This window comes from Vespa mandarinia, chromosome 5 (assembly GCF_050613455.1).
Source record: "Vespa mandarinia isolate Hongniang chromosome 5, ASM5061345v1, whole genome shotgun sequence".
NCBI lineage: Eukaryota > Metazoa > Arthropoda > Insecta > Hymenoptera > Vespidae > Vespa > Vespa mandarinia.
The window spans coordinates 8,000,578-8,021,216 of NC_140814.1; the positions used below are offsets into that span (position 1 = coordinate 8,000,578).

The 20,639-nt window shown below is 40.5% G+C and overlaps 1 protein-coding gene across 11 annotated transcripts in view; it reads right to left on the reverse strand.

The window, feature by feature from the left end:
- Nmdar2 (glutamate ionotropic receptor NMDA type subunit 2) overlaps positions 1–20,639 on the reverse strand; it is a 65,107-nt gene that overhangs the window by 13,709 nt on the left and 30,759 nt on the right. For all 11 annotated transcript variants that reach the window (XM_085657285.1, XM_085657282.1, XM_035866472.2 and 8 more), the window contains exons 4-8: positions 5,929–6,107; positions 5,444–5,858; positions 4,843–5,026; positions 4,573–4,711; positions 712–941 (exon numbers count right to left, since the gene is read on the reverse strand). In XM_085657285.1, coding sequence (XP_085513411.1) covers positions 712–941; positions 4,573–4,711; positions 4,843–5,026; positions 5,444–5,858; positions 5,929–6,107 — 1,147 coding nt within the window. The remainder of the gene's footprint in view (positions 1–711; positions 942–4,572; positions 4,712–4,842; positions 5,027–5,443; positions 5,859–5,928; positions 6,108–20,639) is intronic.

Below are 20,639 nucleotides of genomic sequence, written 5' to 3' on the forward strand. Positions count from 1 at the left end.
AAAAAAAAGAAATCGATCGAAACTTGGTCGATTTACATTGTATCGATGTTACCCGTTAACGCGATGCGAACGTTCGTTGTTTTATTTTTCCTTTCGATCGTCGAATATTTTCATTGGAACTTTTCCTCCAATATATTTTTTCTAATCGAGGCAATTTTCAAAGTTTAACATGTTCTTCGCGATGGACTCGTTTATCGATGACTTTGTTAGCCTATACAGCTTCTCTCTCTCTCTCTCTCTCTCTCTCTCTCTCTCTCTCTCTCTCTCTCTCTCTGATCTCTCGAGCGCTATTATTACGTTCAAACTCTCCATCTCTCTCTTCCCGCGCTCGAGTCGTTCTCAAAGGCTCCTCCGCGTCCGCCTTAATTTTGTATAAACTCCTCCTATAGGCTCTTTATCCCAAGGCGGCAATGTTAGGCGGATCAACTAGTCTTTTGAAATAACAAAAAAGCCTTTACCCTATGCATCGCGCGGCCTCGATTTACGCGCAAGAGAAACCTAGAGAAGCCAAAGGAGGGAAAATCTTTATCCTTTCTTTCAATTTAAAATCGCATAAAATTTTGCCAATTTAGATTGCCAAGAGAGAATTTGAAAAAAAGAAAAAAAAAGGGAAGATGGCTGGATAGATGGATAAAGAAAGCGTAGGGAAGGGGAGGGGAGAGTGGAGCAGAATTGTTGTATGAACTTTCGTAAAACTTTTCTCGCACTTACTCGCTCATGTCCGATTCCTTGGCTACTCGGCAATGAACGCCACGATCCATTAGGCATTTCCCACTGACGGGATCGGGCGGAGCGAGATTGATGTACGGTGGTTCTTCGAGAAACGTTATCTTCAGGTTAAACTTCTCTGGTACTCCTTGAGGAGGCGTATGCGTGTTACCCGGCCAAACTATGTCCTTTATATCGAGGCCTTCCTTTTCCCAAGACTTCCAAACGCCAATCTGAACGAGAGATTAAGATGTGAAAAAATTAATATGCATTCGATTAATATGTTCCCAATGAGATGACGAGGACTAAGCAAACCTCATCTCTCGTGTAGACGGTTAATGAAATACGCATACGCTTCGCACCGTCGGAATATAATTTATGCGCAAAGCCAAAATGGCTTGTACATACGTACGTATATATGGCAAATATGTCTACGTATGTACGACCCTCGAATTTCAATATTCTACCTCGTGCAAATTTCAAGCGGGTCCACTTGGAAGGTTAAATGGTTGGCGCTTGAGGATCCGTTCCTCGAAAATCAAAGGAACAAGGATCCTATTTCGTAAAGGGATAAGAGCGATGTTTCCCAGATCGAGAAAAAGAGATGAACGTAAAACGGATTGAAATTCGACAAAAACACATGAAATTTATTCTACGACGGGATATATAAACTTGGTTAAAGAGTTAAAGGCCGTGGGAACAGGGTTAGGCCTGAAATATGCGAAAAAAGAAGTGCCATATACGTAGATGAATGTTTTCTTTCTCTTCCAGTTTACTCGAACGTAAGTCGTGATCCGTTTGCGGAACGATCGTTCGACACACGCCTATTGGAAGTCGATATTCCTTGGAAGCTCGACGAGCCAGAATGTTTCGTCATGAAAATTCATGAACACGCATGTTACCTCCCACTCTTTTTATCTCCATCTCCGCATGTGGATATATTGCTGCGGACAGACACACACACACACACACACACACACACACACACATGCAGATCTCATCGACCGTGAATATTTTCATTTAAGCACCGACACCAACGTTGACGGACGTTCGCCAAAAGAGATTTACTAGCACTAACAACGCTTCGTCCGTTTTTATCTCATATATGAGAGAAAAAACGGCGTGATAATGGTGATAATATGGAAAGTAGAAGGATCTCATTTCGTTTCCATGTGAAAATGAAAAGTTTAGTAAGTTTTAGTATTTCATTTTCTACCGACGAGATACATTGCAAATAAGAAGAGATAAAGAGAAAGAAAAGCCTTTAACCCGAACGGAAACGTCAACGGTGGATGGCGAGTTTGAGATTAATCGAAATTATGTCGAACGTGACGACGACGTAATTAAGAGCGTCCATCCGCTCGAGGAGTAGACTGACTGATATATTTTATAAGGATAAGCGCGAAGAAACATTGAATTTTCCTATTTACTCGGTCTTTTACCACAACGTTTTAATTACATTCTCAATGAGATTAAGCCACCGTCGTAGACTAACTTTGCTTAACTGTTAACTTTGTTTCGATCCATCAAAGTCTACTGATTTTTATCTAAAGTACGTTCATCGAAAGGTGAGTCTCGAGTTTCCTCTCTCTTCACGATGATAGTTCATCGGGGCAGAAGGAAAAGTTTTCAAATTAATGACTCGTATTATTCTTAGTCGACGTTGCTTCATGAAAACCCAGAAGGACGTCTAATTTCTCTCTGTTCATCCACCTCTTTCTCTCTCTCTCTATATATATATATATATATATATCTTTTTGATAATTGCAGGCCAACGGCAAAAGGCGAGGAGCAATCTTAAAATCATTGCATAACCTTTCAGTTAAGTCGTCGATTTATTCTACCGTATATTAACTGGCCGCATCAGAATCCATGAATTTTCAGAAATGCGAATGATAGCAAGCTGCGTTCTAATAATCTCGTAAATATTCATCGTTGCGCGAACCAAAAGCCGACGACGAATTAAATTTTTGTTAAAAATAGAGAAGAAAATGATAGGAAAAAGAAATGAAATGATCGAGGTGCTTCCGTAATTAGCAAACACTATTCCGTAGAACAAGAAATGTTTTCTCGTACTCTCTCCCTCCCTCCCTCTCTCTACTCGCAATTCGAACAATTCCGCTAATTAGATGTCCATACTAGGCAACGATCGACGTGCAAACTCGTACTACTCCCTCTCGATATGGAGAGCGAGAGAGACGGAGAATATCGAAGCGTCCGCTATTTCCGATAACCGATTAATTACTAGCCTCGACCTTGTACGATTAGCGCGTGTTTCATGTTCGACACACAAACTCTCAAACTTCCACTGCTCCGTTGCTTCTCCCATTGTTCATATTGTATCATTTTATCGACATGAAATTGTTTCGGAGCAAAGTCGAACTTTTTTTAAATTCAAAAATGATCTAAAAGTTGTGAAGTATGTCGAACGTGAGAAAATAAAATAATATTGTCTATTTCTATCTTAATAAAAGAAAGAAGTAAAGTAAATTAAATGAAATAATAAAGGGAAACGCGTTGAGGAAACTTTCCAAGTGAAGGAAATTTCTTTCTCATAGAGAAAATAAGAGAATCGATATAAAAAGATAAAATGTTAACAATGTTTTCCTAATTTCATTTCTGGGCAAAGAGGAGTAAAATTCTCTTGACGTAGATACGATCGATAGAAACGCATTTACTGGCCATTAAACGACAGAGCAGAACGTTGATATGATTCGCATTGATGTCAACCCTGGACGAGGATCTAATTAGAAACGAAACGAAGGGTGCTTTGCGGGTTTCCGTTCGGAGATTGATATCCGCGCGTGAACACTGCTTGTAGTTTGCGAACTTTGACCACATTCGTTGGATCGATAAGTTTCAAGTACAGAACGATCACCTGGCTATAAGCTTTTTTTCTTTTGTTTCTTTTTTTATTTTTATTTTTATTTTTATTTTTTTTTTGTTTTTTTTTCTTTTTTTTTTTGTTTCAACGCAATTGAAACGTGGATGATCTTTCCACCGGCTGATATAATATATCCATAAAGTGGAATCTAGCGTAAAAGTGCAGATTCCAACACGAAAATTTCACACTTTTTGTTCGCGACAATACAAAATACCGAATCCATTGTTTCTTCCTCCTGGTCGGAAAGCTGCACCATTCGCATTGTTTTTTCTTTGTAAGAACATAGCCCTTTGTTTGAAGATCCCTCTTTCTATCTTTTGTTTGTTATCAATATGCGAAAGATCGCGTTCAATCGGTGTTCTAGCACGTATATATATATACGCATTTTCTATTCTTACTTTTGTGTTTTCCTTTTGTAATGGGTTTTTTTCTACGACTAGGACAATGAGAACACTCCGTTTGTTTTTCCTCTCTCTCTCTCCCTCTCTCTCTCTCTCTCTCTTTCTGACCCACAAACACACACACACTCAGGACAGATGAATTTATCGCCAGAATTTCACGTAGCAGTCCGAGTAATGTGTTTAAGCGAACGAGTAGGTCGAATTAACGGTGCTGGAAATTCTTGTAAATAGAAAGCTGCTGGCACCTGTGCACATGCTTGTGTATTTTTGCATCTCTCTCTCTCTCTCTCTCTCTCCCTTTTCCACCTTTTTTCGGTCGAGTTAGATCGTTTCGCAGCTCAGCCTCGCAGCGAATGTATAGAAATGGTTGATTCCCTTAATTATACGTTTTCGTGTTGGTCGTTTCGTGTTGGTCGTTGGATACCTCTCGTGGATAATTTACACGATTCGCGACTACTAAGTACCATTAGATCTTTTAAACGACACGACAATCCGAGATTATCCGACTTATATATCATTAGCCGAATAATCGTGAATTTTTAGTAGGAAAATCATTGATATGGGAGTTTTAAAACGTACCTCCTCCCAAACAAGCTGCTTACTAACTCCTGGACGAAGATTCATAATCTTCAATTCCGCAGCCTTGAGAACACCGTCTTGAGTGAACTCGACATTTGGCTTCCCCTGATCTCCTTCCACCGATACGTTTTTCAAATATCTGCATAATAAAAAGTTTCTTAGAAAAGTTGGCTCCTTCGGAGAGACGTACGATACGCGAATATATATGTATATATATATATATGTGTATGTGTGTGTGTGTGTGTGTGTGTATATATATCGATGGATTACTTGAAAAATAAGTCTCCCGTGTTCCATCTTGCTTCCCCGGCACCCTCGCAACTCAACTGAGTGTCCAAAGTGTAATTCGCGTTCTTGGGATCGTTTACAAAGTCCTCGACGGCGTAGGCGTAAACTTTGACAGCCGTGTTGATTTCGCTGATGAGACTGTCGCTGCTCGTGTCGAAGTGCACGCCTACGTGTACGAATTTGGACGAGAAGAGAACGAGAAAGAAAGAAAAAACGATAAAGTGATCAGCCATCTTTGTTTAATTTTTCCTCGTCGGGAGTAGATGTCACGCCGTTAAATGCAACGACCACATGATACGTTTTATTAACCGTAGAATAAACAAGAGAGAGAGTGAGAGAGAGAGAGAGAGAGAGAGAGACCCTCTCTGTTCGTTTAGATTTTTCTTTTTTTTCTTTTTTTTTCTTTTTTCTTTATTATCTACGGAACTTCGACGAAGCGAGAACGATCAAGGAACTTTGTTTATTCGAGCTCGAGGACGAGCTCGATTGTGCAAGAAATCGAGAAAAGAGGAAAGAAAAAAAAAAGAAAACAGGAGAAGAAGAAAGAAAGAAAAATAAGGGAAGAAAAGATTTTCTGATTTACCAAGCATTCCAATCGGAAACTGACTGGCCGATTGAAGAGTTTCTATGACGCTTTGAGTGACGACCCAAACGTAATTCTCGCCCGTGATCTTGTAATCTTCGGCAGCCTTGAGTATGTGCATTGCCTCTTCTCGAGTCGAGTAGAGCAACATCACTCTCGACTCGCTGTTTACCAATTCCAAGAGATCGCTCGCATTCGTTACCTGTACCGCGCTCAATATGTTAAACTTGAATGTATCTTGCATATCGGAAATCCGTTCTCTGACCGCTTGAATAAAATCGTCATGGCCTGCGATCTGCGACGTAACTACGCTGAATTGATGCCATTTGTATCGCTCCAAGATACTCAACATAGCAGCCGTTTGGTGTTCCAACGAAGGAGCCAATTGTAGCTGCAGGTTGCTCTGCGAAGCTCTCTGAAACAAATAAAGGGAGAAAGTGAGAGAAAGGAATAGACTCGGAAGAATCGTTATCGTAGCTATTTACCCTTTCGAGTCCAGAATTATCGGCGTTCCAAGCAATAACAGGAATTCCTAGATAACCGGCCAATTGAAGAAAATACTGAGCGCTGGCCGTACTACGGCCGTATTGTTCGTAATTCATCAGATACAAAATAGCCGATACGTTTAACGACAGGAAATCCTTGCAGAGAGAATCGAGTATAGCTGAAACAGAAATCCACGCTCGATTTTCTATTGGAATTCCAGGCTGATTTTACAAACTTTCCTTTACACCTCGCATGTTCCTTAAGAAAACGTTTCCGTAGTAGCAATGGTAGTAAAAGGAGTTGTAGAGGAAGGGAAAGAAAAATATGAAGAAGAGAGAGAGAGAGAGAGAGAGAGAGAGAGAGAGAGAGAAAAAAGAAACATCTTACGCTCAGAGAGCTTTAGCGAAGGAACTAGTTCGATATCCAGGGTCTCGAACGTAGGCCATGAATGCGATGACCGAGTAACCTCTTTTCCGCGTTCAACCTTCCCGACATTTTGCCAACGTTCACTCGTTTTCGATCTCTTTTTCCTTTCGTTTCTTTCACCGTTAAAGACGGTACGGATATACATATATACTTGCATACTCAAACGATTCGGTTCGATCGATCGCGAATCAAAGACTTCCGAGAGATTTTCAAAAACGGATACGCGACACCGTAAGTTCCTCCTAGTTATGTTCCATCCGATTTTACGTTTACACCATTATACCTTTCGATAAGCGAAAGGAAATTTCATCGATCGTTACTACGATAAAGTATAATATTAAAGGGATTTCTCCTCGCGTAACAACCGATCGTTGTCGCGTCGTGTTACTTGAAATTTCCTATTTTCATCCTTTTCATCGGCCGTTCTCCTCCTTTCCCTTTGAAATGGATATCCGGCGCTTTTTCGTCATTATTTTCCATCCTCGCTATCCCCTTTATTATCCTCCTCCTCCTTGTGTCGTTCCTTTGCAACGATAAAAAATGCATAGCATAACGAGATTCCGTAGTTCGTTCCTCCCTCTTCCTCTCTCTCTCTCTCTCTCTCTCTTTATTTTCCTCAGGAAGGAGAAGTAGAACGAGTAACGCACTTAACGACGACGAGATATCGATGGGCAAAACTTTATGTTTTCATACTCATAATAACGCCACGTTTCGTCACAGTTGTCAGTTTCTTTCGCCCGAGTTTGTTCGAGTAACAACAAAGATATTGATGGTTAGTCGTGGCGTAGCAAAAACACGACGAGTCAAGGAGTTTTCAAAGTTTCATTTTTCCTTCGATTCTCGCCTCGGTGCTCGCGGATTTTACATTAAAATATCCACTTGTAAAACTTGATACCGTCGCTCTCTTAAATCCCTTCCAGCCTTCCCTCTCTTTATGCTTATTTCTCCTTATTTAATTCGTCTCGGATGTTTTAACTCTTTTCAGATGAGAAAAATTTCTCGACGACGCTCTTACCTTTTTTCTTTTTCTCGTTAAAACGATCAAAAAAAGTTTACACGCGCGCGCGCCCCCCCACACACACACGTACATACGGAGATACGAAAGTTTTCCTCAGACGCAATTTGTTTCCAAAAAAGATTTCTTTGATAAAGCTTTAAAGCCTTAAACCGTGATGGTAATTTTGATATTGCCGAGAAGAAAGGGGAAAAAGAGAGAGAGAGAGAGAGAGAGAGAGAGAGAGAGAGGGAGAGAGAGGGAGAGAGAATGTAGTAAGGTATCTATTTTGAACGTACTTGGAAGGGTGTATCGGCCGGATACGGTCAAACAATTTCTCGATCGTGCGTTCTTAATTTGTCAATGTAGAACCATTGCGCTAGCTCCTCGTGCGATAAGGAGATAAAAAAAAAAAAGTCAGGCAAAAGCGAGAGATAGAGAAAGAGAAAAAGAGACGAACTCGAAGAAAAATAGAAGGGAAATAATAGCGTAGAGAGGACTCCTTGTATATCTAATTTTATGTTAAATGCGAATCTAGATGCTATGAGAACATTACGGAAATAGAGGAAAGGGAGAGAGGAAACGACCCAAGGAGGGCAGTGAAATTCCCAGAGAAATTTCATCCGCCGTATATACCGGGAGACAGTAACTCGACGTGTAAATAAACACATGGACGCAAACTCGCAAGCATCGAGCGCGTTTCGGTGTGAGTTAAGCCTGAAATATTGACCGGTCAGGAGATCTTTGGATATGTCACGCATAGAAGGAAAAAGAAACTGAGTTCCTCCTGTTCATTAACAAAGGGAGAGATATAAAAAGAGGAAGGAAGAATCAGAAGGGAAAATGGAAGAAAAGGTCTTCGGGGAAAAGGCCTTATATTTTTTTTAATTTTTTAATTTTTTCTTTTATTTCGCGTATCGAAATTTACGCAGGTACGATTATTTCGATTTACCTGTAGGACTTGGCGTGAGTCTCAGCATAGTGTTCTTCACCTGGTGCGGCGTGAAAACGTACTTGTCGAGAAAGGTAAATCTCGTTTGACCTCTGATCTTTGCTGCTTGACCTTTGTGAAGATTGTTAACCACTCGATTGATCGCTTTTGTGTACTCGCGCGCACCAAAATTCGTGTGCGGCACTACCAGACCAATGGTCAGATTCGGTAAACGACTATTCCCATACCTTCCGTCGAGCGAGCTCTCGCGAATTCCGCTCTGACCGATCGTCGATCTCCAAGCTTGCACTTCGGAGACGACGAGCGTGCCGAGAAGCGAAAGGATCGTCGCCAAGAGAACCTTTGCGTTTCGCATCGTCCTTCTTCTTCTTCTTCTATCTTCGAACACTTGCCATTCTCTTTTTTAATTTTTTTTTTATTTCTTTTTACTTTATTAGCGATTGTCACTGTCTAGATTATCGTTAGACTATTTACTACCTCCGAATTTAACCTTGGCTATATCTCGAAAACTTTAAAAGAGGATTCTTTCTTCTTCTTCTTCTTCTTCTTCTTCTTCTTCTTCTTCTGCTTCTTCTTCTTCTTGCTTCTCTTCGTCTTTTTGCTTCTCTCGTTCGTTACCAAAACGAATCCCCCTCGAAGTACAATAGTTTGTATGTTTCGCTTTAGGAAGACGACGTGTTTTGAATGATTGAGGAATCGCGAATTAAGAGTATAATTTTTACTCTTTATAATAATATCTAGATTGTACGATTTGGAAATCGTTGTAAAGTATTATTAATTGTCGCTTCGTCCTTTATCAAAGGTGTTTGCGCTTACGGAAGACACTGGAAAAGAAAGTCACGATCTTTGCCAAAGCATTTTTCATCTCTTTCTTTCTTTCTTTTCGTCTATCCGTATCTATAGGACAAATTCGAGCCCCGAGTAGTAATTTAACGAAGAAAAGTCGATGCCGTTGTAGACGAGTTAGAAACTGGCGAGTACGAAGAATATCGGAAAGTTTTTAAGAAAAAAACAGACGAGACAAGAGTAATTACGATGGAAAGCTGATCTTAAAATTCTTTAATAATTTCGATCGAGAGTATTTGACGAGCCAACTTAACAACTAATTAATAGAACTTGATCCAAGAGTGCACCAGTTACTCGTAAATTCGGTTTCTTTCTCTCTCTCTCTCTCTCTCTCTCTCTCTCTCTCGCGATGCCAATAGCTACTCGATTTTTCGTCCCCCTCGCTCTCTCCACCTTGTTTTCTCGCGGCGAATCGATAGGTCGGCCTTTTAAAAATGATGGATACTTTTCATCTTTCGACAGATGCGTACGTAGTATATTCGACGAATCTCGATTTAATCGATATTGATTTGACAGTCGATTGAACGAAAGGAACTGAAAGGCGAATACGACCGAATATTCGATCGGTTCGAAAGAAAGGCTTAACTGGTAACCTAACATTCTTTTTGCATAGTTGATTGTTTTTCGAGAGAGCCAATGTCCGATAATGTCTATTGGAAAATCTAGTTTCGACGAAGGGAGCGAGAGCGAGAGCGAGAGAAAGGAGGGTGTCTAAGAAATTTCAATTTCCCTGAGATAGATAGAATTGGATTTATCTGCGGCTTCACGGAAGGAAACTACCGGTAACGCGATTCACGGAAATACCAGCTCTTAGTTGGCGACGCTTCGATATGGCTGAGAACAAAGTCATTTTCAAGCGTATCGAATTTCCTAGTTGAAACAAAATGGAAAAAGAACGAGGAAGGAAGGATGCGATATAACGTCTACTATCGAGATATCAATTATTATGCATGACGCTTATGCAAATCTGACTGCTTTGCACGTTTCGGATACTACTGTTTGGTAGAAGACTCGTAATTTCCACGCGTTGCTTGCCATCCATAAATTATTCCCTCTCGTGCATCCATTAAATCTCACCTTTTACAACGCTTTAATTGATCATTATGTCCACGGGTAATATCTAATATTTATTATAATTTATATATAACGAAGGCTGCTGGTGGCTCTCGAGAGCTAATTTGTGGGTAGGAAAAGAAAAAAGCACCATTGTATGATAATAAGAACGACGACAACGAAAATAACGAACGAACAAATCATAATTTATGATAATTATATAATCGTCGAGCAAAAAGGAAAAATAATGCCTTTAGGAAAGCGCAAAAAACATGGACTCGTGTCCTTTCCGTACCTTTTCCAATTCTTTCTTGAGAAAATTCTCAAGAATGATCGTGCACCGAGGTCGATTATCGCAAGGGACCTTTCTTTCCTCCCTTAGGAATTTAGAAAAAGAATAGAAATCGGACTCGGCATTTCTCGGAATAATTCGAAGAAGGACTATCGGGAAAACGTTTCCCAGTATCTCTGCCATTTATTTTTCCCTTTACTAAGGGTTTATTCTTTTTCGCCCTCTCTGCTCACTTTTCTCTCATTATTAAACACATTGTGCTCCTCGCTCTCGCAAACAAGGCCGGGGAATCGAGCGAAAGGAAGGAAAGTTTTTATATCCGTTTATTTTTCGGATGAAAAATTTCAGTAAACTCTACTTACGGTGGTATATAACGCGTGGCGTGTTTAAGAGTTAAATCAATTTTCTGAAGTGCACGGAGCCGACGTTTTAATAAGAGACCGTCTACGTTGCTTTGAGTAACTTGTCCAGCTATTATTAAGTTAAAGTTTCACAAAAAAGACCTGGAAATGAAGAAGCGAATAGATATTTATTCTCGCAATGAATACGTAACTTAGACACTGCCGAGAACGACCGATATAGCGTAAGAAAAATATCTAATTTGTCCGTGAAAAATGAATAATCGTATGTCAGAGAAAACGAGTAGGAACTTCCGTTTAATCGTTCCTGCTTTCCTTTCTCTTAGTTCGCCGACGTTCGGCCTTTGCAAAGGAAAATCTTCTAATTCTTTTTCATCGTTTCTTTGATAGAATTATGAGAGATAATTTGAGGTAAGGATGCTCGATGAAAGTCAATCGATTCTCGAGGATTTTCCTTTCTTGAAAAAAAAAAAAAACGCGTCTCTTTTTCGTTGACCGTGCGAAAAATTAAATTCGACTGGCGAAATTAATTAAATTCTTTTGATTAATACGGCCCCGTATTAATCGCCCCCCGATCCCTCCACCCCTCCACCCTGCCCCAGACAAATATAATAACAATCGAACTATTTCGAGCTAGTTTCATTCTCTTTTCATCGAATTTCGTACTCTTAGCGTACTCAGTACCCATTTTTTTTCTCGCGTTATCCTGTCTCACTCGTCGAGAAAGATATTCTCGTTCTCGTTTTAACACCGTTCTGAAAACGACGTAATTAAACGCTGCTCGCGGCAAGCGTGCTTCGCGGGATGACGAATGGTGAACATTAAATTACTTCTTCTTGCTCGTTAGTCTTTGCTGACCGAAACGTAGCGAGAGGCTCAATTAAAAAGGAAAAATATATTTCAATCATAATCCCTTTGATCGGTACGCTCGATATTCTTTTTACCGTTCTCGCAAATTTCACGCTCTTCATTTTACCACTCGCAACGGCAACTTTTCTTATACTCTACCTTTCACAGTTGTTAAATTAAAGCGTACGCGACAAACGAACGATTTTACTCGTAATACAAATATTTTTAATACAAAACACAGCACAGTTTTGCTTTCCTATTAAAAATTAAAATGAAAATAACGAGGACGTAACAATGAGAATTATACGATGCGATCTTTCGTTTTCGAAAGTAGCGCGACGTTAAATCGATCGGACGTGGATCGCGTTATCCGGATCTACGAGAAGAAACGAGAGTCCTCTCCCCAGCACCTAAATTGACATTTTTCTTTCATATCACATCGACAAAATTTACACGGCCGACAATAATTAATAGTTAATGAAGTACCGACGTCCCTAACAAAATTACTGACCCCGATATTAACCGAAAGAGCTTGATTTCTAAGCCGATGGAGAAGACTCTAAATGTGAGTCACAGCTGGCATCCAAAGTTTCTTTTCATGCCAGAAGTATTTCGAACAAGAGGATTAACACAATTTCCTCATTTCTCGACAATATTCGATCCCGACATATGTTTTCACACGGCATATATAGCTATATATATATATGTATGTATGTATGTATGTACGTAGTTTTACGTCTAGAAGGCATCACTAAAAGTAAAAACATATATGTATCTTTCAAAGTTATATCGAACGACCAGCCGTGATTATCGTTATTACGATCGTTACCATGATCCAGTGGAAAGAGGAAATAACTTTTTCACGGTGTGCCAAACATGTGCGTTGAATCGCACGGTAAACAGAATTGAGGATAGCACATATCCAGGATAAATATATCAAGCGTCCGATATTCGATATTAAAACGTCGAGAAGGAAGGATGGCGACGACGACAACGACGATGACGTCTTTAGCGATATGAGAACGATTGCGAATGTATTTGTAAAGAAAGACCTTTTTTTAATAAAAGAAGAAAGTGGGGAAAAAATGAAAACGTGTCAAAATCTCATACAATTCTGGCGAATCCAAAGACGTGGAAGTAGTAAGTAAAAACGTGACAAGGTGACAGGCGAAAAGCGAAAGAAATCATTTGTGCAAGCTCGAAAAGGGGGTGACAGGAAGGAACAAAGAGAGAATAAAAAGTTGCGGAGGCAAGTGCATAGCGGTTAGGTCGAAGGGTCGCAAAACGTAACCGCAGGTGAATGCCTAGAAGCTGTGCCATAATCATCAGCGGTTCTCGACTCGTTCAGAATCGAGTAAACAAAAGATGCCTTCGTTTCCTGTGTTATATAAAGCTACCTGGAAGAGCTGTTTCCTCATAGCATCGTTTCAATCCTGATCGGAATCTGTGCTCGTACGTGGATAGAAGACGATCGGCTTTCTTATTATATTCCACTATTTTCCGAAAGCAATTAAGAGATAATCGATAAGGGGAAAGCTCTTTTAGGCCCTAAAATATCAGCACGTGATAAAGAACGAGCAAGTAAGGAAATGCGCTTACTTCGTCTACCAATATTTCATAATTATTCGGAAATTTAGAAAGTTTTCCCCAACTTCTGTAGAATATTCTATATCGTGCCACTCTTGGCTCTTCAAATATTTACGAACATAAATTCGCTTGTACATCGATATGAATGTGTTTATGGGTTAAAGCGTATGTGTATTTAACAACAACGTTATCTCCTCTCATAGGAGAGAGAGAGCGAAGTTTCGATAATAATTAATTATCCTAGGTTTACGAGAGGATTCTGTTTATAGTACGGGTAAACGCGTGTTCAACGCAAGAGAAAAAAGGATAAAAAGAAAACAATATAATCTCTTTATGAATTAATCGAAACATTGTGTGCGCCACAAGAGTACTTCTCGAGAGTGGACCGAACCGTTTCATATCGACGCTGGAAAATGACGACGGAGAACGAAAGAGAGGAGATAGATTCTCATAGGTTCAAGTAGTCATTTATCACGTCAGTTACAAAACGCGCTTTGTTTTTCGATAGACCGTACAACGTGTCTGCGCGTGTTTATGAAACCTAGTACTCGAGGCTCGAAGAGTATCGTCCATTGAACAACCGATAGAAACGGAGAAACAAAGAGAGAGAGAGAGAGAGAGATTTACGTACCTTCTCCAAGAAAATACCCGAGAATAGATCGCGCGAATTTGGCAGTGGTGAGAGATCATCAGGATCAGCCAGAACGACGATTGTTATTCTCGATTATCGAATCGTCGCAAGCGCCTTAATCCTTTTGAAAGTTTCGTTCGTGGGTGCGTGTGCGTGGATCGAGTAAGACGGAACGAAACGAGACGGTCGAGGGAGGACAACAGAGAAATACAAGAGAGAGAGAGAGAGAGAGAGAGACGCACAAGCTCATGAAGGATCGATCCTGCATTCGTCCAAGGACGAAATCAGGTCAACTCGATTCTCGATCGTGCAAAACTCGTCGTCGTCCACGATGATCTCTCGGATAAAAATATCTTTCGGACAAAATTAAGAGCTGTTTCCGCATTTCTCCCACGCTACGACTCAATGGAGTCAGCTGTTATTCTTCCTCTATCTCTCTCTCGCACGCTAAACAAGGCACGATTTGAGAAGGCCGCATTCCTCTAAACGAATAGGAAAAGTCATCCTGTCATCGACAAAGTTCGGCTCTCTCCTTCGTTTCCGTCCCCGTCACCGTTTCCTTTTATTCCTGCGGCTGGCAGCACCGCACACATCCACCCCCGGCCAAAATATCAGCAGCGCCTCGCGTGCACGTATGTACACGACAATTCACGATGTTTACGCGGCTATCGGTTCGACACTTTCACTTCGCATCCGACGATGCACGCCTCCTCCTCCTCCCCCCCCCCCTCTTTTTATTACTTTACCTCGTTTTCTTTGGCACACGTGTCGACTCTTCGCGGAACCAAAAGTGTCAGAGTTGAAAAGGAAAATTGCGATAGGTACAAGATATGAGAAGTAGATAAGATAGATAGGTAGAGAGAGAAGCAAAGCAGGAAGAGAGAAAGAGAGAGAGAGAGAGAGAGAGAGAGAGAGAGAGACGGAGAAAAAGAGGAGAAAGAGAGAGAGAGAGAGAGAGAGAGAGAGAGAGAGAGAGAGGAAGAAAAAAGTGCCGGTCAGCAGCCCCGTAGCCTTCGATTTTCGGGAGGAAAGTGAAGGCTGCAGACACCGCCCAGCCAGCAGAGAGCCCGGGTGTGCCAAAGCGAAAAAGCAGCCCCCGTGTTGTGCTCCACCACACGACGTGGATCGTCCTAATGCGCTCGCGCGCACCTCCCGCGCATGCCTTCGAACCCCCGTCTCCATGGCGACACCTCCTCGCCGCCAAACGCTTTACTACCGTCTCTCTTTCTCTCCCTTCCAAATGTCGTGATTCACCCTCGCATGCCACCCTCAAAATACCCACCTCCTAAGCACCACTCCTCGCTACTCTTATTTTATTCAGACGAATCGGACCTTACTCTTTTTCTCGGCTTTTATTATCTTTTTTTAATTTTGTTCTTCTTTTTCTTTTTATTATTTATTTCTTTTCTTTTCTTTCATTTTTTTCTTTTTTTTTTTTTCTTTTTTTTTTTTCCAATCGACTCCGATAAACACGGAACGATAAGCACGATGTCAGTCTCTCGCTCGTTTCGCCTCGATTGGCAATCGATCTAGGAAATTTAATTTCGTGTCAACCATCCTTCGAGGATCGACAGTCTATCTCGTTGATACGTATATGTATCGGCTAGTAGTAGGACGCTCCGTTAGAGTCTCTTTACGTGTGTGCGCTGGCGCCCTACTTTTCGGGACATTCGAATCGCGAATTGTCGCAAAAATTTAAAAAAAAAGTCATATATTGGCAGGAAACTCGATAGCTAAAGTCATCTTTCTTTGATTTATCTTGAGGTATATAGACTACCTACGTAATGTAGTTTTCCATTTGTCATGAAAAGAGCAGTGATTCGTTAATAATACTTTGGCCAAAATCGGCGAACCAAGAATATCGTAAAATTTTAAAGAAACCATGTCGTTCGGTTTAAGAGAAACTTTTCTCGCTCGTAAAGAGAACGAACGCTGTACATTGTACGCACGATCCTCGGAAAAGAGCAGTGTATTCCTCGGTGAGTAGAAACGAAAGAATAAGCGAACTTTGTGTTTCTACATAATGCAAGATGACGAACTTTCTCTCTTCTCTCTCTCTCTCTCTCTTTCATCCATCCTTGTTCGCACCCTCCCTCAGTCGGTTGCTACTCTCGTCGCTTCGCGGATGAACCGAGACAAAGGGCGTCTCTCTTTTGCTAACGGCAACGATTATTATATCGGAAAACTGCAAGATTCGTTCGTCGAATCGATTAGAAAATTTTCAATGATACGATTCGATGGATACGACTCGAACGAAGGCTTATAAATGACGTTGCATATAGAATAGAAGAATAGCTTTCCTTTCAAATTCTCTTACAAAGGAAGAAACCATTTCGATGTAAATGCAATAACCTTTTTATGTTTCGACAAATTCGATGATCGTTATCGAGATGAAAGAGATAGAGAGAATGTCTAATGGAAGGGAACATCTTTCAAAGGTATATATCCTACTTAACGTTTAAATTCGAATCAAAGATACATTATGTTTGGTGACAAAGAAAACAAAAGGAATACGAATTTCAACGTCCTGGGAATTCTCCTGGTCTCGTTGAAATTTAGCTTGTGAGTATTTTCTAGACTCACGCCGTTTCTATCTTTCTCTATGTATCGATTATAGTCTCGCGTTTCGAAGTTCACCCTCGGGAAAAAGAACTGAGAACGAAACGCGAGGGAGAGTTCCGCAAGAAAATAAAAGCGTGCTTTCAATGTGGCTTTCAAAAAGCGAATAAGTCACATTCTAATACTTTATTCGAACTTTCTCAATCGAGAAAGCCTAATCTCGGTGCCTTTTTCTCGCACATTTTTACATACTTTTCGTTTACACCTTTACTATACCCGTTACCTTGGTCTCCTTCTCTTTCGTTCCTTTTTCTCGTGCTCGCTCTTTGAAAACACAAACGCGTCCCGCGAGACTAACAGTGTATTTTCGTTAGTATCTTTCGAGCAAAACAGAGAAAATCCTTAGTAGAGGTTGCGCTATCATCTTTCAAAAAAAAGGAAAAGAGAAAAAAACACATTCGACGAAAAGAAACGAAATGACGAGAATGACTTTTTCGACCACAAAGATCACACTTTGAATCATTTGGGACGTTTTGATATTTACACCAAAACCGAAAGAGCTATTAACTCGAATGTCACGAGAAAATTATGCTTTACTAATTATGGAACATGTTCGATCGACAGCCTGATGCTGCCTGCGGGTAGTTGTGATAGTGATGTCGGTGTGCGTTTAAAGAGAGAACGTTGATCGAGCTTTCACAGATAATGTACATTTCAATTCATTTTCCGTCAAAATCCGACCGTAAAAAGCTAATTAACTTCGTTGTACGTGGTTAACGTAAAATTTTTATCGAATGAAAAATTATCAAATAGTTTCTACTGGCGAGTAATATCGATATCTTCTATGATACCGGTGACATTCGGAAACGGCGAAAAATGTAGAACGTTGACGAATATATATGATAATAGGAGGAATCGTGATTTCCCAACAGAATACGTAAGGTGTGTCCTGAATGCGATCAAATTCGCGATCCTACCATAGTTGGCTTTTGGAATTTGCTGTGGTATTCGCTGGACGTTCTACTCGTCTATAGTCCGGGTATACTATACGAAGGAGTTGGAGTATGGGAAAACGATCGTAGTGCCGTAAGTTGGCTTTGTTCTTGTCCTCTCTTTCGAGAGTACCATTCTCGCTAGTCTCGCTAGAATTCTTCTTATATCCGACAGTCACTTTGCAAGGAGGATTACGAAAGGGCTGAGAGGGATAAAGAGATCGAAAAAGTAAATCGTAGATGGTACGTGGCCAACGAGTGAACTTAGCCTCTACTTTGGAAAACGGTCGGCCTATCGATCAGCCAACTCGACCTTTTTTTTTCTCCCGCTTCGTTTTCTTTCGAGATAACGAGGAAAGTGTCTCCTCGAGCATATTCGATGTGGCACGTTTTTGCGGGCGTTCGTTAAGTTTGCGTCAGCGTGCGAGTTAATGCTACCAAGGGAAAAAAAAGATCGACCCTCCGTGAGCTTTTTCATTCTACCAGACTATCGTTTCGAGAGATAACGCAAGAAGAAGCATCTCGTTGCTACGATTAATCGCTCCCCGTCAGAATTAACGCTAACATTTGATCATAATTAAGTTAGCTCGAATCAAAGGAAAGACCAATTATGAGAAGGCGAATTCTCGTTAGAACGCGCGAATCTCGGCCCTTTTTATCTCTCTCTCTCTCTCTCTCTCTCTCTGTTGCACAAAAAGGTCAAAGTGGCAAAATTGTTGGGTTATCCTACGTCGCGTAAATTACGTGTCGACCGCAAAATTTTTCGGCTCGCCTTTATGAAAATGAAAGATAATCGGACAATTCCATTACCGGCGAACGTCTCTCGACTTTAGAGTTTAATGTGAGAAAACACGAGGGTAGAGTCCGTTGCTCTAGCGAGAAAGCTCCCGAGTAAAAACGTTACAAGGTCCTTCGGCAGATGGCAGGAGCTTGCAACTTGTACGAAAACACGGTACGATTTCTCTCTGCTCTACCCTCGAAGCCTCGATCGCTCTATTTAATCGGATTTATGTAGGAGACGCGAGCTCGACGAAACCACGACAAGCTCCCTTTCTCCGATGAATCGGATCTTCCTTGTTGCGTCGTTGTCATTATCGTCGTGAGAAAATTAACCGTATCGTTCCTTCCGTTCTCCTATAACGTTAACAAAAGCCGACGATGAGAAGATGGAAGCTGTGTTAGCTTAAACGGCATCCTCTTTGATACAGAGGGTCGTGGTAGGATGTCACTGCTCGATTATTCTCTGGTCGTATCATATTGACCGCCGTTCTTTACCTATCGACGATCTTTCTATCCTGCTATCTCTCTTCCACCGATCGAAAGAAAGATTGCGCCTTGAAGTACATTCGTTCATCTAAACTCTTCCCACTCATACTCATTCTTTATCCGTCTTTCTCCATCTTTCCCTTTCCATTTGAAACAAGTAACCCTTCATTTAAGATTCAATGAACAAATAAGTACACCTATTCATCGAGTTCATATATATGCTTTGCAAATTTATGTGTGTAAAATGTTGGCCAAATTAAATTTGCAGAGATTATCGAGTTAAATTTTCAATGGGGGATTTTTTTTACGCTGACTCGTTATTTATTATTATTCATAACGTTTACATTTTCCTCTCTTGCAAAATGCAAGGCTAAAGTTTCGAATTAATAGTGTGGGCTTATATACAGGTTAATGAAAAATACAAGAAAAGGATATAAAATAAAACGGATCGGATAGAGGAATCGATTTTCGTTACGTTTCGAGCAAAGTGTAACGTTTCGCGATATCGAGATACGATCGTCGTTTTCTATTTCACGATTGCTGTTAATGAAAGGTATCGTAACGAGGGAAGAGATTGCCTTCGAGTGATACGTACGTACGTACGTACGTAGCCATGTATGATATCAAAAAAGAGAGAAAGAGAGAGGGAGACGGAAATCGAGAGGCGTATCGATCACGGATGTAAACCGCAGGATTTACTTTCGAGAACATGTCAGTCGCCGCAAAATTCGCGTTTAACCACGATGTTCAATTTGCTCTGCGGTCGATTCGTTTCTTCCTGCAACCCAATGACCGACCGAGTGCCATCCATACCATCGTTAAAATCTTGTCATCTTTTTTTGCCGATGGAAGAAAAAACGCGCGAGAAAACATGAAAAACTTGGCATTCGAAGAAATTGTATTCGTCTAACTCGAAACAATCATTAGCTATTCCCTTATGGAAGCTACGATCCGCCGACGGACGCTGGCATCATTTAACGGCGCCCGACCGACCGTCGTCGCTTTTTTCGATACAATATTCACCGATCAACGACGAAATATACGTACTTACTTACTTACTTACTTACTTACTTACTCGTATCGTTCCAATATTACAAGCCCACGATTGCATAACTTCCGAGTGAGAAAATGGTACTTTGAAAATTACAATATAACACTTAGGAATTTATGAAATTACGCGTTTTAACAAAAAATTAGGAAAAACAAAAGGGAGAAAAAATAATATTAAAAGGAACTTTATTACTCGTGTACTCCTAATTATTCCAGTTGACGTTCTACAACTCTTTCTACTTACGACCGAAGCTTCCTTTAATATCACGGATACATCCCCCACGCATTACTTATTTCACGCAATTACAAAGTCTAGCAAACTTTCCGGGGGCACGATGTAAATCGGGAAGCTTTTGCAAACTTTTCGTCGAAGACGAAAGGATTCTCTCGTTTTCTCGTTATTCGATTCTTTCCGTTCGAATATGATTATTCGGATTTACGATTCGAATGAGCGATAAGCATAGAAATCTTACATTTCTAGGGGAGACGTAGTAATATCGTTACGTAATAATGTAATAACAGTGAATGAACGTTGAGGGATACCGTTATGGTGAAACGAAGAATTTCCTAATGATAAGGAAAATGAAAAAGAAGAAAAAAACGGGCGATAACGAGGGGCTTGTTATAAAACATAGAAAACATATCGTTACGTATCCTTTGCATAATTTAAAATTCTACAAGATTATTTTATAAAACGAAACGACCAGATAAAAGATTCTTTTTTTTTTTTTTTTTATTACGAAATTCCTCGAATCGTTAAGCTAACCTTTGAAAGAAATTACGAAAGAGGGAATGAGAAAGAAAATGGGTAACCGATCGTGGCGTCGATCAAAAAAAGGAGCTTTGTATATGTG